Raw genomic sequence first — 17,630 nt, 5'->3', positions numbered from 1 at the left:
CTGTGAGATCCTGGATAGTGTCGTCGCCGACATCCTCCGTGTCGAAGATGTCCGTCGGAGGGGGTGCCGATCGCTGGGCCTGCAGTCTCGCAGCTCGGCGGAGCTCGAGTGTCTTTTTCGACCGGAACTTGGAGCAGGCCATACACTTGGCCTCGTCGTGGTCCGGCGACAAGCACTTATTGCACACCGGGTGCATGTCGATATGTGGGTACTTCGAGGCACACACCGGGCACCGTTTAAATGGACTTCGTTCCATGATGAAAGTAGGTTGGAGCGTCGTGTAGGCCCGTCCGCGCCGAAAGCACGCGGAAGGGCAGAGTTGGTTCGGAGTCGATGAAACAAACGAACCCGAACGATAGACAATACCGAAACGAGTCCTAAAGACCTTTTGGTCTCAAGCAAAGTAAGTTAAACAACTATCGATTCCGACAGAGGGAACCGAAACACATCTGAACCCAATGGCGGAAAAAACAATCTGGGGATGGAGTCGATGCCCATGCGCACTGTAGTCCAGGGGAGGAGCCACCTATCTCGTGATACTTCGAAGACTCTTCCAGGACAACAATGTGCAATCATCCGGACCCAACACTAGGCGGCGATCTATGCACAGATATGAATTCAGCAGCCCACATGCCTCGAACCACATGTACCAGTGTATGGTAGAACCTACCCTGGTATACAATAAGTTATAAAACAGAAAAAGAACCTGGGGTCTTAATAAAGGATCTAGGTCTAACCGATCCTACTCTAGTCACAACTGCTGATAGTTCAGTTGTGGGTATCAAATCACCATTCAGCTTAGGGACATCAAGGGTACATACTAGTGTAACTAAATCAAGAGCACAAGTGGTTGTCAGTGAGACTCACATAAGAAACAATAATGGATTCCCATCAAATGTCTTGGATGATCTATATTCTCATCTGGTCATCCAAAAAGCATGGGGTGGTCTGTCCCTCGATCATTGGGACCATGTCCACACCCAGACGCTAGAAAAGTCTCAGTGAGTCAAACCCACACACACTGTGCTGACCATGAGATAGATGACAAAGTATGGGAATACATGCAGTGCAAAGGATAGTGAGTGGTGTCGTTAGATAAAATAGAGTGGTGAAGACAATGGTAACTATGTTTTATTCAAAAGGTTGTATCACCCTCTAAAACCAAGAACAGTGCAGATAGAAGGGCAGACCTAAACAAATATCGACTGCCACAAAAAAAGGTCCCAATGATCGAGGGACAGACCACCCCATGCTTTTTGGATGACCAGATGAGAATATAGATCATCGCAAGACATTTGATGGGAATCCATTATTGTTTCTTATGCGAGTCTCACTGACAACCACTTGTGCTCTTGATTTAGTTACACTAGTATGTACCCTTGATGTCCCGAAGCTGAATGGTGATTTGATACCCACAACCGAACTATCAGCAGTTGTGACTAGAGTAGGATCGGTTAGACCTAGCTCCTTAATTAAGACTAAAGAATCTCTTTCTGTTTTATGACTTGTTTTTGGTGGATACGAACCATGGCTGGTCTTTAAAGATCACTCGGACCCTATTTTCTCCGTGGTGTTATGTTATACAATAAGTTATGCCTTATGGGAACCTGCATGGGATTTGTAGGAATTTGAAACTTGTGCTGCAGCCACAAAAGAGATGAGTGATCTTAGTGTAACCAAGACACTAGTGGGAGCTGGGTCTTTGAAAGTTCTGACTTACAGACCCTCGTTGGGGTAACAACGTGAGATTTTGTATGCAGCGCACAGGTGAAGAAAGTCACTATTTCCTTGAAGCAGGCACGAATGCGAAGGCAGATTGAAATCAAACCTACTACCACCACTAAGGATTTCTCACAGCTTGTAAAGTCTCTGGACAGAATAAGGCACATAATGAAGTAGTCACCAAAGCGATAGAATCCCATGGTTTACCTGTTTCATCTTAGCCAGCTCCCGGCGGGTGTGCTCATCGTTCCTCAGATCTTTCTTGTTTCCTACTAGAATGATAGGTACGTTGGGGCAGAAGTGTTTCACCTCTGGGGTCCACTTTTCTGGGATGTTTTCTGTAGAAAACAGAAAGGTTTATTAAGAAATCCTTTTCATGCCCATGCAGTTTTTCACTGGTGATCTCACTTGAGATAGTATTCTGCAGCCATTAGATGAAAATTTAAGAAAACTAAGAATTAAATGCATAATTGTCAGTGAGCGCGAACCTAATAAACTTCAAGATTATAAAGCTCAGAGCAGATATGTTTAGATTGGTCTCACAAAGCCACTAAAGAAAATAACTCCTCAATAAGCAAGAAAAGAGCAACGCATAAATGTGGCAACAGTTCTACAAAACCCATTGCTAACATTTTGAACATGTTATAGTGTATCAATCTGTACCCACTGAGCTACTTCAACACATCTGTCCTTGCTTCATATTGCTCTAAAGGGGTCGATGCTACAGGTGCACGCTAAAGTGGCCCGACCATGTGCCATAGAAGTCTATAAAAGGAACCGCAAGGAGAAGACTAAATGAATAAGAGTTTCAATATCTTGGTCATAAGAAAAGCCTCTACAGAAATCAAGGGTATTGAATATGTACTGGCATATGGCCTAGCTATGTGGATTTATGTCAGGTGCAAGAAGGGAGAAGCACTTGCAAGGTCAATAGGTTTCCCCTTTTGGCTGTCACTTCAAACCTACTGGTTTGGCCGAGGTTTCTGCAGATACTGGTCAACGTCAGCAAAAAGATACATTTTGTGCTTTTGCACTGCTGTGTTGCATCACCAAATAAATAAAGCGCAATGACGTATGAATAATTTAGTGGCAGCTGGGCTGCACAGTTACGCTGATCAGAGGGTAGTGTGAATGCATTTGGTGTACTTACTCATACAAGGCAGGAACACACACTCAATGACTTACTCCAGGCCAATGTTTTGTTCAAAAATATTACTTTAGTTACTTTTAATTTAGGAACCAAGCTGAACTCTGTGACAGGTAAGTAGACTTTTTAATTATTACTGGCAAAAAGGTTTGTATAAAATCAATACAGTACTTTATATGTGCATTTGATACTTTCCAATATTGAAAAAGATGCTTTGTATTTAGGATCAACACTGGGCACAATACAGTGAGAGACCAATGCAATACTATGAGAGGAAACAGGTGAGTAACTTACAGGTAAATAAACTGCTTTCAGATTCAGTCTCCGGGTGTTTTGATCAACATTGGTTAAGGGCCGGACCAAGGTAAGTACTGCACCATAAGCAGCACTGGGGCGGCCAGGTGCAGAGGTCACTGGGCTCAATGTTATGCTATGGAGGCTGGGGCACCTCGAAGAGGCCCTGGTTGCAGGTAAGGAACAAAAGTCAGCACAGGCAATGGAGGAGGAGGAGGTCAGCACTGAAGGGGTCACCAAATAGCACTGAGACTGCACCACCTGTGGCACAGGGGCAGCCGGGTGCAAAGGAGGAGTCAGGTTCCCTGTAGAAACCAATGGAGGCCCTCTGTTGGAAAAGCTCCAGCAAGTTCAGATCAGAAGACTGATTGAAGGAATCCAACGACTGGAGAGGTAAGTAGGGTAGTGGGGGGATGCCAGAACAGGCAGTTGGGCACTCGTAGGCCTGGCAGCTGCGTGTGCAGGCGTGTCTTTAGGTGCGGGTTTCTTACACCCGATCCGGTTGCGATTGGGGGACCCTTCAAGTTGAGCCTGCAGGCATCATGGAGAAGTTTAGGAGAGGAGGTTGAACGCTGGATCCCAGGTCTGGATCGTAGGAGAGTCTTCACTGGGTCAGTGGGTCAACTGGACTCAGGCCGAGGACAACAGGCTCAGAGTGGTGCAGGGGTCGCAGACCCACCTTGATCAGGAGTTCTAATGGTATTTTCTTTCTGGACAAATACCGGTGTCCACGGGAGAAAAGAGTCTTTGTTGAAGACTATGCAGGTCCACAGGGTTCTTGGAGGTTGCTGGCTGCGGGCCACGCCGGTTTCTTGGAGAAGGTTTGCTGGAGGACGAGACAGGCCGGTAGGGCTGAGGCCAAGCCAATTGTCTTCTTCTCCACTGCTGCACACCTCTTTGATCCTTCTTCGTAGGTCGTCTAATCGGAGGAACAAGGTGCTGGGAAGCCCTTAAATACTGAATTTAGGGGTCTTACTGGTTCAGGGGGTGAAGCCAATGGCTACTGACCCTAGGGTGACTACACCCTTTGGCTGCTCCTTCCCTTTGGGGAAGGGGCACATCCCTATTCCTATTGGGCCTAATTATCCAAACTAAGATGGAAAACATTAAAGAAAGAGGTTCACCTCAGCTCTTGGCATCCCTAGGTGTTTGTCAGGGTGAGAGGACACTCCTTCTCTACTTACATAATTTTCCTGCCTGTCTTGCTGCCAAAAGGTGGGGTTAGGACAGGGGGCAGGCATTTCCACTAGTTGAAGCTTTCCCAATCAGCATAACAGAAGAAGGGAGCTTTTGAGGCTCACTGCCAAGTGTTGCTGTTCCTGCTAGGGGGAAGTGATAAGCACCTCCACCCAGAGTAGACTGTTTTTGACCTGCGAGAGCACAAAGTCTTTCATCCTATGAGGTCAGAAACCTGTCTGGTGGTGGCTGGCAGGGACTAGTTAGCCAATACACTAGAAGTCGGTCGTTTTCAGGGGGCATCTCTAAGGTGCCCTTGGAGTGCATTTCATAATATATCCGACATGGAAATCAGTGTGGGTTTACTATGCTGAGAAGTTTGATACCAAAATTCTCAGTCTTCAATAAAGCCATCATGGAACTGTGGAGTTTGCGTTGACAAAACCCCAGCCCATGTACTATAAAATGGCTTCACTGCACACAGTGTCCTAGAATGGGCTAAGACAATGTAGGGGCATATTGGTCATGCAGCTAAGCCCTCACCTGTGGTATAGTGCACCTTGCCTTAGGTCTGCAAGATCTGCCAGAGGGGTGACTTACCTATGTCACAGGCCGTGGTGTGTAGGCCTGGCATCCAGGGAGAGGAGCCATGTCGACTCTTAGTTTAACCACACTACAACACTTTGCCTGCAGAGGCAGCGTATATGTGTTAGGTGTGGGGTCCTTTGGGGGTAACAACACATGCTGCAGCCCTAAAAGACCTTATCTGGTCTCAAGGCACCTGGTACCGCTGGTACCTGTTGCAAGGGACCTATAAGTGGGCCAGAGGTATGCCAATTGTCGGACTACAGTTTTGGTTAAGAACACAGGTGCTGGGCCTGGTTTTCAGCGCCTCAGCACTCAGTCAAGTTATCATTAGGTATCTGACAAAAGGTTGGGGGGTAACCATGCAAAAAGGGTCACTTTCCTTCAAGGATGCACTGGAAATTTAATGCTTACGGTTTCTCATGAGAAATGAAACACAGCTTGGTTAGAGGACGCTCTCGCTTAGGAATAATCGAAGTGTATAAAATATGGTTGGAAATGGGAGTAAAACATTTTTTAAAGATTAGGTGAATGTTTGCAAAATCAAGGGTCTTGGCCAAGATCAAGTTGTGAAGATAAGGAGAGGCAATGAATACATCTTCAAGTTCTCTGAAAGTGGAAACGTTGTTATGGGTATGTGGTTTTGCAGAATGGACAAAGATGGAATAGAAGGCGAGTTACTATTATTCGCAGAAAGGGTGTGGGTGGTACATTTGCTATGGGGAAATGTGGGTGTAAGGAAGGTAAAGCAGGTGCAGTGGATAAATGTAGAGGAGGGTTGAGGAAATGGTGAATGAACCACAATATGGTTTGAGAGAATGTGAGGAAGTGGTGATGTATAGGGGTAGATTGACTGGACAACCAAGGGAGAGATACCTACCAGTGTTACAAGAATATGTTTTGTGATCGTATTCTTTGGTCTTGCTGTAGTATCCTTAAAGTCCACACCTACATAATGCGTTTTTCTTCCAATTCTCACTGATCTTTATTTCTTTGTGTGCAGTATCATATTTTCCTTGCTTTTGAAGAAAGGGTAGGTTTATAAAATCATGTTACAGGAGTGGTTTATAAAATCATGTTACAGGAGTGGTTATCAAGAGTCAAATCCTGGTTGCGGGTATCCGTTGGAACCCTCATGTATCATCAACCCCAATAGCTCTGTGATGTTATAATTTCCATGGGAGAGATCAGTTGCTACGGGACGGCCACCGGTAGCTTCATGGCTCTGCTGATGATCATAATAAAAAAACACAAGAATAACAGGATGGTAGGTGGCCCACTTAACTTCAGTAACCATCCTCAAAATGCCATGGGCTTGATGGGCAGCTGCTCTACACAATCGAAAAGCATGAAGAGACAAAGCCAATAGCTGAAAAGGGTTGCCACAAAGCCCACTCTCTATATACTTATACGCTTTTTAGGTTTCGCTGGGGGACGGAGCTGTAAGCTCCGCCTCCAGAGAAATCTCTTGATTTCAGTAGTGACTCTGGAATACGCCCCCCTGTCCCATTGGCTAGCTCCATAAATGGAGGCTAGCCATTGGAACAGAGAGGCGTCCGTCATGGCTGGACCAGATTCGGGGGCGTTCCCGAGAATCTTTGGCTTTTGGCTACGTCATGATACGTCAGCCAAAAGCCGGGAACGCCCCCGAATCTGGTCCGGCCGGGCCGTGCTTGCTGCTGTCCTGCCTTACTCTGTGTCCCTCCTCCCGCCGTCCCCCCTCCCCCCTCCTCGCTGTCCTGTGCACGTTTCCCGCCGGCCGTCCGTGTCCCCTTCCCCTCCCACAGAAGCAAAACAACCCTTGTGTCCCATTGTCTTTGCAGCATTCCCTCCCCTCCCACAGCAGATCCCCGCCTCCCGAGCCGCAGCCGATCCCCGCTCTCCCCGCCTCCCTCTCCCCTCCCACAGCAGATTCCTGCCTCCCTCTCCCCTCCCACAGCAGATCCCCGCCTCCCTCTCCCCTCCCACAGCAGATCCCCGCCCCCCTCTCCCCTCCCACAGCAGATCCCCACCTCACGAGACGCAGCCGGTCCCGATGCCGTTGTAACACGGCCTCCGCTCTCCCCCTCCCATCCCACAGCAGATCCCCGCCTCCCGAGCCAATTACGGGATGTCACTGTATTTCGCAAAATGTGTGCAAGCGGAAGAAGTCCAGGTGAGTGCCCGTTCCTGCTTCCCGCTGTCTGTGTGCCGGTCCCGCCCCCCCCCCCTCTTCCCGCTGTCCGTGTGTGGTTCCCGCCCCCCCCCCCTCCCGTTGTCCGTGTGCGGTTCCCGCCCCTATGTGATCGTGGGATAACCAATCCATCTTGTGACTACCTATGCATTATTTACAAAATAATTGGGAAACAGCGTCAGCAGAAGTTTTAATCTGTAAACACGGGATACTTCCATTGGTTTGGCAAGGTGAGTGTGCTTTTTGCACTAGTAAAAGTGATTGAGCTCCAGCGATTGGGCTCTGTGTAAGTCATGAAACCAACACAGACCTACCGCACCATTCCAGAGGAACTAAGTGAGAACCTTGCCATGATAATTGGTAATCCGGATTTTGTACCAGTAAATGGTGCAAATGGTCTCGGTTTCACTACACAATATCACACACATATTTTCTGCGAGGGAATGGGATTAAAACTGAATTATTTGAGGGAATAAGCGTTTGTTTTTTAGTTTATAATAAACAGCATTTCAGAGAGAACCATTTTACATAATGCTGCTCCCTTGCAGGTTACTTTTGCAACAATCGATCCGTGCAAAAAATTCTTTTACACAGACCAGTTAAAAAAAGTTCATGGTTTTGCAGTGGTTTGTTGGTACTACTGTTGTTACGCTGCTAGGTTAGTGCAAATTGTAAAGTTGGCCTGCACTGACTGAGAGAACACACGGGATTCTCACAAGGAGCAGCGAAGTTGCAACAATGTACAAAGTGTTCTTCTAAAAGCAAGATGTGTGCTGGCCAGTGGCATCAGTGTTGTGCTGCTTTTAAAAGTAGTGTAACTGTGAATACTTCAAACAGCACGTGGCACCACAATACTAGTGTGAAATGAGCTGTTTTGCAAGTGTTACCAGTGCTTGATAACGACTTTTAGTGCTGTTACCCTTTTCCCACCAAATTCCTGCAGACTGGCTTGCTACATCAGTAGATTTCCTATAACGTAGGGTTCAGGTGGTTAATGACAGAATTGCGCGTCTTCTATTGACTCATTAGAGCATCTAATCTACACGTTGAAAGTGTTGGCTTTCTTTTGTCCTGCGCGCAGCCTCTCTCTACGCAGGTGTCTGCTTCAGGCCCCCTGTGGTGCCACAGGATTTCAACCCTAGAGCGGTAAAGTTACTTCTCCAGACTCCCCCCAACACGAGTGGGCGGGTCAACATGCAGCTAGAAGCCATGTCTCTTACTTTCACTGTCAGCTTCTCGACCACAACTCGTTGCAAATATGACTTGTGCACCGATCGCCTGACACAAAATGTCTTTTACTCCGGCTGACCATAACAAAACCGACATTTCCACAGATCGACTCGTGCAAACATCTCGTCTGTACCAACCGACTGACTGAAAAAAAAAATCTTGACTGGACAGTTAGTACAAATGTAAATTTTCATTGGTCAGTCGGTGCAAACATCAGTGGAATACAATCCTTGCACTGGTGTAAACGTGTGCCATCGCTCTCGATGTACTTTACTTCCTTGACAGTCTTTAATATCCATTCAATCGAGTGCATTTCATTAACAGTCTTCCTTTCTTACCACAACCGGTTCGGTTATAACCACACAGGCCGAGAGATTGGGTCAGGGGCATTGAAGAGGGTGATATATTTGTAGCCTGCCCCTGTCTCCGACCAGGCAACCGCTCTCCCCCTCCCACCCTCCTTTTGTGCACTTTCAGCCCCTCTGCATGCTGATTTATGTTCAGATTTGGTGCCCGCAGAGCCATCTGGAGAAGCATTTCATCCCGCGGTCTGTGACAGATAATCTATCCGGGCGCCTTGACGGATGGCCCCTGCGCCGGGGAGCGCGCCCAGCCGACCGGAAACGGCCTGCAGTCGTGCTAGAAGTAGACAGGCTTCTTCTAGCAGAGTGCAAAGACAGAGGTCGTGTGAGCAACACCTGCAGGTTGTGATCGGGGAGGAAGACAGTCAAGGGTAAACCCCAGCGCTCACCATGTGTGCTCTTGGCTACTAAATTGGTGATTTGGAGCAAGAGGGCCTGTCCTTGTGCAAAATAATTTGCAGCTCCCAAATGATAGGCTGTGTGACATGGAGTGCCTCTTACTTTTAGAATCCGAGTCTTCTGGGTAAAAGTAACAAATCCCAACTTTCACATAGTCTGATCTTGGTTTCTTCTGTTTTGGAATCAAACGACAGGCTCCTTTTTAACACATTGTGTAATCTTTGTTTACATTTGTAGTTCTGAAATCGAGGACCTTGGGTATATTGTAGACTCCGGACTATTGATTTTCATCTTCCAGACTTGGGTAAATAGTGCAGATTTCAAGTCAACTGAAATATTCTGTAAACTCTAGTTGTGGAATCACAGAGTCCTTGATAACATTTGCAGGCACGAATTGAAGACGCGCTGTGATCTTAGTTCACAGCTATTCTTTAAATACGGGGTTCAGAGTACATAACACAGGTTCCCTCTGCCATATTTTCTGACCTCGGATCCAGAAGACCAAGGTTCCAGTCCCAATTTGCCCGATTTATTACATTGTTTGATTTTTAGCAGAGCCCTTCATTTTCATGTATTTCAGATCACATCTCTACAGGAAATTGGAACTTATTAGGTTTCGACCTGGCGATCTGCGCAAGCAGTTCGCGCAGGCGAAATCTATTGTTTACAATATTGGCTTCAGGAATGTCCCCCGGCTCCCATTGGCTAGCTCCATAAATGGAGGCTAGCCATTGGAACAGAGATCTGTCCGTCATGGCCGGACCAGATTCGTGGGCGTTCCCGCGATTTCTTCCCTCTCCGATCGTCATTAGGCCGTGGGCGGGGTTTTTTTTTTTTTTAGTCCGTTTCGTTTGGTCATTCTGTGTTTTAATGTATGTCCAGATTTGTGTCGCAATGTATGGTGATGCAGTGTATGACTGGGCGTTCGAGACCAAGTGAGTTGGGAAGGGAGCATGTATTGTATTGCACAGTCTTGAATACACTACCTCCTACAGGGATGCCTGCTGACTCTCCTCTTGATACTCTTCTGCAGGAGTAAATGCACAAGCCAGTTTTTATCGTAGTGCAAAATGCTAACTGAAATAGTTGCAATACAAATCGCATTTGCGAGAGATTAAGCTATTGCCATTGTAAATGACAATGCCATTTATTTATCTGTTTTCAAAGCCAACACATATATAAAAAGTTTGTCATTCACAATGCCAATAGCTCAAACTTTTCCAAGAGCGAAACCGTTGCATTGTAAATGCTTGTTTGATATATTGATGACAAGAACTCTTGAAAGTAACAGCTAAAGCGATCACTGTGTCAGCATAGAATTCTTCAAGCGTTTATGACCATCAACAAAGATCCTATGATGCAGAACAGATAACTTGTTTATAATAAAAATGCACGGAGATAAAGCACCAGAATATTTCTAGTACATTGAGAACTGAAATTACGTCCTGATAGAAGGGATTTAAATCTGTGTTCTGACAACTGTTCATTTTGACAGACAAAATAATTTACACATAATAAAGTAGGAATGACCTATGATAAAAGGTCAATGTTTTATTTTAAGAAAAATGGAACGAAGAAATTAGAGTGCTGCAAAAGCTTTCAAACATAAAATGGTTAATCAATCAACAAAATTCAAATGATAACCAACAAAAGCACTAGGTTGAACTCTCTCAAGCAGTCTACGAACATGTAAGGAATACATTAAGAAAGAAATACTTCATGAAATAAACTTACCTAAACTGTCAGGGCTATCGATTGAAAAGCACATCAATATAACATCTGTATCCGGGTAGGAGAGGGGTCTAAGTCGATCATAATCTTCTTGTCCTGCTGTATCCCACAAGGCTAACTCCACCTACGGAAAAGAGGCAGATCATGAGCCAGACTCCAGGCCTGTGGCAAACTGTTTGGCTCAAGATCATTTAATGCTAGCTCCTGCATCAACAATTTATGAGCAACCATGGCAGTAACATGGACAGAAGTTAAACTTGCTTGTGCAGAAAAACAATGTTACTTACCTGTAACTTCTAGTTCTCGATTGTTGGAGGGAAGCTGTTGGATGAATTCCAATTTATCTCCGTATTGAATGATTCAAAACCACCTGTGGTGATGTCATTTCCACTGTCTGAAGGAAGCAGAGATTGCTTCCATCTACTAGGCCCGAATTGTGCAAACGATTTGATGCGGTAGTCGGTGCCTGTAGTTAGTTACTTCTGTATATATCCTGATGGATGTTTTCCTTGGCCAACCCCTCTGTGTCTTGAGGAGGCCTTTGAATAGGTTTGAGCCGACCATGTTCTGTAAGGTGTTGGATGATGTTGCCCGTAGTATTGTCTACACAGCGGTGGAGATTGGTAGGCTGAACACCTGTATGGCTCGTAAGATTCTCAATAGGATAAGCCTCTGACTCTGGCTCCACAAAATAGATGAAGCTGTTGCAATGCTTCTAGAAAACTGTCAGGATCAGCAGTTTTAATGCTCTGGAGTGCATTATCGAAGTCTTTGCCAAATGGCGACTGCCCCTTGAAGGTCATGTGGAGGCTCTTGTTCTGAATTTTCAGTTGAAATAAAGTTACTGTCACCCAAGCACAGCTGTTCCCACTTGGCAACATTCATGGGTCCAATGCTGAATCAACGAGCGTTGCATATCTGAAAACTAATGGACCTGAAGTAAAGGCGTTTATAGCGCGGGAGTGGCTGTTACATCCAATGCAGAAAGAATCCAGTACTGTTCATGCTGTCTGAGGTTTCTGGATGTTCACTGGATAGGTCTGCTGACAAGGTGATTATTGTTAGTCTGGAATTGAATGGAAAACTAGTATAAGCGTCTTATCAAACGTTTGAGCTCTTTGACTAGATCTGGTAGCACTTTTATCATGGGCCATGCATAGGACAGTCTATAAAGCACATCACATGGATCATAAATACAATTGTAGATCCTCGTGCACTGAAGGGGGAAAAAAAAAAGAAAAGAAAAAAATCGCTGCTAGTCCTCCGTATACAGATATTTTATTTTTTGGTTGGCCAGGACTGTAAACTGTTCGGTAGGGATCATCCAGGTGAGAATCCTCATTGGCCTCCATCTCCAGCAATCCTGCGGGTGATAGCATATGGATTTTACAGAGTGGTGTATGCCGTGGTAAAATATCCTGGGCATGCATCTTAGCTGGGCCTACTGTCCACAGTTCAGTCAATGTAGACTTCATCGAAGGGAGGGACTTCGTCTGCAAAAGTTCCATCAGTGAGCCAGGCGTCAAATGCAATAACGGTTATATTGTGGACAGAGTAGGATAACTCATCAGGAAAAATGTCTAATCCAGAAAGTGATGTGGAGAAGCCTGACAAAAGCCACCCAAGGACAGGTTAACAGAATTTTTGAAGTAAAAGGAGTAGTTTCTGTCCTATAACTCCAGTTCTGTAGTAGGGGTATCTCTGTTATAGTCATAATCTAGTGAATAGTCCCGCCCATGTGCGTGGACCCCTGCAATCAAAAATAATCTCTTAAATTGTCAAATCATGCAGAAACTGCAAAGACACTTAAGAGAGAATTTAAAGACAAATAATGCAGCCTATATCCACAGGCTACACTGTCCAGTACTTCAACTAGAAATTCCACCAAACAAAACCACACACAACACAGCCTGCCCAGTTTCTTCCATAGAGAAACTTGCCTCTACCAGTAAAAGACTCTGGAATGATAGAGAGGAAGGCATGGGCAGACAAGCCCCATAGGCTGCCATCATGTGGCTTAAATAGGATACTGTGCCTTTAAGAGAACTTTCCAGAACTTTCTCCCACTATCCCAGAATGCACAGCAGGTCCCTTTTACTTTCAGTTCTTTTTGACAGGCGTAGTACGCCAGACCTGTAGCATTCCTTACATGAATATTTATCTCCACCGGGGAGATGGGCGGGCGCTTATGACTATAACAGAGATACCCCTACTACAGAACTGGAGTTACAGGACAGAAACTACTCCTTCTGTAGTAGGGAATCCCTGTGTATAGTCATAATCTAATGAATAGAATGGCAAGCCCATCCCCACACCAAAGCGGCGGCGGAGAAAAGAAATTAACACTACTATTGTGCGAACAAATTCCGCAGCGAAGCCTGCCCAACCTGAGCATCTGCCCTGGCATCAGTGTCCAGACAGTAATGCTTAGCAAAGGTATGAACCGACTTCCAAGTGGCCGCCTTGCAGATCTCTGCAATCGGAACATTACGGAGTAAAGCTGTCGTGGCAGCTTTTCCGCTGGTGGAATGAGCCTTAGGTTTACCCCCTAAGGTCTTATTAGCTTTTTGGTAACAACTGTATGCAGGACACAATCCACCTAGAGATGGACTGTTTAGAGGTAGCAAGACCCGTCCTGACCGATCCATAATTGACAAATAATTGGTCTGACCTACGAATATCTTTGGTTTTATCCAGATAAAATTTCAACAACCTCATAACATCCAGGGAATGTAGAGACCTTTCCGCTGGAGAAGAAGGATTCTGAAAAAACGTAAGCAACGTTATGGTCTGGTTGACATGAAAATCAGAAATAACCTTGGGAAGAAATTTAGGGTGAGTACGCATAACAACCTTAGCAGCATGAAATACAGTATAAGGTTCTTGGCAACACAACGCCTGAATTTCACTCACCCTGCGGGCCGATGTAATGGCCACGAGCCTTATGAATAGGTTCAAAAGGCTCCTTCATCAATCTGGACAGCACCACATTCAATTCCCATGAAGGCGAAGGAAGCCTGACAGGAGGGAACACTTTCTTCAAGCCTTCCAAAAAATCTTTGATCACAGGGATCTGGAGGAAGGAAGTCTGTGAAGGGCATTTCCTGTAGGCAGTCAATGCAGCAAGATGAACCTTAATGGAATAAACATTAAGGCCAGACTGCGCCAAATGTAGAAGGTAACGAAGGATGACGTCTTCCTTGCACGTCGTCGGGACATAGTTCTTGGACTGACACCAGATACAGAACCTCTTCCACTTGTAAGCATAGGATGTCCGAGTGGAAGGTCTCTTAGACTCCTTCAGTATGTCCATGCAATCTTCAGGCAGATTTAGATGGCCATATTGCACTATCTCAGGAGCCATGCCGCCAAACTCAAAGACGAGAGGTTGGGGTGCAACATCTGCCCCCCGAACTTCGTGAGAAGGTCCGGCCTGCACAGCAGCCGAATGTGAGAAAGGAGAGACCAGTGAAGCAGGTCCGTGAATCACCACTGTCTGGGCCATTCCGGGGCAATGAGTATCATTCGAGCCTTGGATCGGGCCAGCTTGATGAGTACCGCTGGAATCAGGGGAATGGGTGGAAAAGCGTACAGAAAGCTGTTCGACCAGTTGATCCATAACACATTCCCCAGCGTCCCCTGCTGGTAGTACCTGGAGGCGAAGTCTCGGCATTTGCTGTTTTCGGCGATGGCGAACAGATCTACGTCTGGAGTCCCCCACCTTCCGAAGACTTCTCCTAGTACTTCGTCGTTTATGACCCATTCGTGGTTTTCCTGAATCAGTCTGCTCAGTGCGTCCGCCTGAACATTCTGCACACCTGGCAGATGAGTAGCTGTTATCGTCAGTCCTCTGGCCAGAAGCCAGTGCCAGATTGCCTGCGCCTCCTGCGACAGAGTGCGTGATCTCGAGCCCCCCTGCTTGTTGAGGTAATACATCGTGGTGGTATTGTCTGTCTGTACAAGCAGAGAGTTGGTCTGAAAGGACGGAAGAAAGGCCTTCAGTACCAAGTGCACAGCTCTGAGTTCCAGGAAATTGATGTGATACGTGGCCTCCATCGGGGACCACGTTCCTTGAATCTGTAGGTTTCCGGAGTGCGCTCCCCACCCATGGAGAGAAGCATCCGTCACGACAGTCTGTGTGGGAATGTCCTTGTGGAAGGGAACCCCTCTGAGGAGATTCTCCGCTGAACACCACCACTTCAGTGACTGAAGAGCATGCAGAGACAGTCGTATCTTGTCGTCCCAAGATCCTTTCCTCTGATCCCACTGGTCCTGCAGCGGTCTCGTGTGCAGTCGTGCGTGTGGCGTCAGGAAGATACAAGAGGCCATTGATGCCAGTAGAGAAGACACCGTCCTCACTGTTGTAGATGGAGTGGTCATAAGAGCCTGAGCCTTCTGAAGGAGTGATAATCGTCGCTCTTCCGAAGGAGACATGCTTGCTGACAGCGTATTGATGGAGGCTCCCAAGTACTGTATGCATTGGACCGGAGTCGGGACAGACTTGGACATGTTGATGTGCAACCCCAGCTTGTTCATGAGAACGCACGTCTTCTGGAAGTGTGCTCGAGCTTCCGAGAAGGAGGATGCCTTGATCAACCAATCGTCCAGGTACGGGTAGACAAATACCTTGTTCTTCCTCAGGTGTGCTGCTACAACCGCCATGCACTTCGAGAATGTTCTCAGCGCAGACTTTAGTCCGAATGGGAGTACTGTGCATTGATAGTGATTGGTGCCGACTTGGAACCGCAGGAACCTCCTGCGTTTGTGTGCAATGGGCACATGGAAGTACGCATCCTGTAGGTCTATAGCACATAGCCAGTCTCCCTGTTGCAACTGAGGATAAATCTGATGCAACAACAGCATGCGAAACTTTTCCCTGCGAATCCATCTGTTTGCCTGTCGCAAGTCCAGAATGAGCCTAAACTCGTTCTTGTCCTTATTGCGAACCAGAAAGAACCGGGGGTACAGACCTCTTCCTCTCTGAGACAGAGGTAAGTCTTCTATCGCCCTTTTCCTTAACCGGATACCTGCCTCCGCCTGGAGCTCGCGCAGCTGAAACTGAGCTAACCGGTGGAATTGCTGGAGGCGGGCTGGTGAACCGAAGACTGTATCCATTGCAAACAATATTCAGCACCCACTTGTCCCGATTAATTTTTCTCCACTCTGCCAGAAAAAATTGAATGCTTCCCCCTACCGGAGTGGGTAACAGATCCGGGGAAGTAAGTGCTCAGGGCCTAGACCCGGCCGGGCCTTTGGTCGCTGGTGCCGACTGTTGGCCTCCTCTGCCCTTCAGGCGTTTCTGGAACGGCTTACGGACCTGTTGTTGTTGCTGCGACTGTCCCGAAGCTTGGCCACGTCCTCTGCCCTGCCCACCGAACCGCCGTTGGAATGGGCGGTACGATTTCTTCGCTTCTTTGGGCTTCTCTAGACCCACAGCCGTGAGTGTTTCGGCCTCTGCCTTCATGCGGGCCATTTCGTCATCCGCATGTTTCCCAAATAGGGTTTCGCCAGAGAATGGAAGGTTGGCTACCCTTTGCTGTGAGTCTGGTTTCCGTGACGTAAGGCGGAGCCAGGCGTGACGTCGCTGGTTAATCTCATGGCAAAAGCCATGTGCCGCTAAGAGGGATGAATTTGCCGCAGCGCTGATAATTTGATTCGCTACCAGCATCCCTTCGTTTAGCACTTCCTGGAAGTCTTCCTGCTTCTCGCGAGGCAAGTGTTCCGCAAACTGCTGGAGGGAGTCCCAGAGGGCGCGGTCGTAGCGTCCCAACAAAGCCGTGGCACTCGCAGCCTTCATAGAGGTTGCCGATGTTCCACATACTTTCCTTCAAGCTGAATCCATCATCTAGACTCTTTGTCAGGGGGGACCGTGGATGACGGGGTGGTGGCATGCTGTTTGCAGGCCGCCGTCACAATCACAGAATCCGGAGGAGTTTCCACCCTTCGAAAAGTCGGGTCCGAATCGGGAGCCCGGTATTTTTTCTGCAATCTCTATGGGGCCGCCTTAGTCACCGCAGGGGTGAGGAAAAGGTCCACGGCCGGTTCCTCCAGGCCCCGCCCCAGAGGTAGTAGTGGACGAGACAGGTGTTTCTGGTGCTGTGTCGCGAAAATGACTGATGTCTTAGGCGTGGGCACCGTCAAGGATATGCCTAATTTGGCAGCGCCTCTCATAAGGACATCATGGAACGCCACCAGGTCATCAACCAGCGACACCCTTGTGTCCGGCGATCCCGACAAAGTCGGAGAGTAGTCCCTGGTCCCTGAGGACCTCGTGTGAGAGCGAGATCAGTGCCTCCTATGGCGGCGTCTCGACCGCGTGGACGACCTGTTGCGCGATCGCTCCCTCCTCCGGGAGCGAGAACGTGACGACCTGGTCCGTGGGCACTCAGCAGGTTTCCGTGTCTTATCCTGGGGACGTGGTTTAGGAGTCCCCTTAGGTGGTGTAGGAAGAAGCGGTAGTGACACCGATCTCGGCGGAGGGACAGGGGGTATCTCCGGCCGAGGGGCAGGCCCATGCGGCGGGAGCGGTGGTGGTGGCTGTCCTGAGGGAGGAAGTGGTGGTAGAGGAGGGTTGACGGGAGGATTCTCCTTTGGTATAGGAGGAGGAGGTGTCGTCGGCCGAGGTGGTGTACATACCACCGAGTACACCGAGCCCGGTGACTTCTTCGGGGGAGGGGACTGCGAACCAGCCCCTCCAGTATGTCATCACCACTTCCGGCGCCCTCCACCAGACTCAGCGTGACTTCTGGCGCCAGAACTCCTTCTGCGCCGTTTCGGGGAGTGATAACGACTCCTCGGCGCTGACCTCTTT

General features: G+C 47.6%; 1 protein-coding gene across 1 annotated transcript in view; it reads right to left on the bottom strand.

Annotated features, from left to right (window-relative positions):
* The window catches only part of RHOA (ras homolog family member A), a 269,324-nt gene that overhangs the window by 44,233 nt on the left and 207,461 nt on the right, over window positions 1–17,630 (bottom strand). The window contains exons 3-4 of the mRNA XM_086938790.1: window positions 10,823–10,943; window positions 1,930–2,060 (exon numbers count right to left, since the gene is read on the bottom strand). Coding sequence (XP_086794916.1) covers window positions 1,930–2,060; window positions 10,823–10,943 — 252 coding nt within the window. The remainder of the gene's footprint in view (window positions 1–1,929; window positions 2,061–10,822; window positions 10,944–17,630) is intronic.

This window comes from Lissotriton vulgaris, chromosome 9 (genome assembly GCF_964263255.1).
Source record: "Lissotriton vulgaris chromosome 9, aLisVul1.2, whole genome shotgun sequence".
Lineage (NCBI taxonomy): Eukaryota > Metazoa > Chordata > Amphibia > Caudata > Salamandridae > Lissotriton > Lissotriton vulgaris.
Note: the sequence above shows the minus strand (reverse complement) of the source record. Positions and strands in the feature narration are given on the sequence as shown.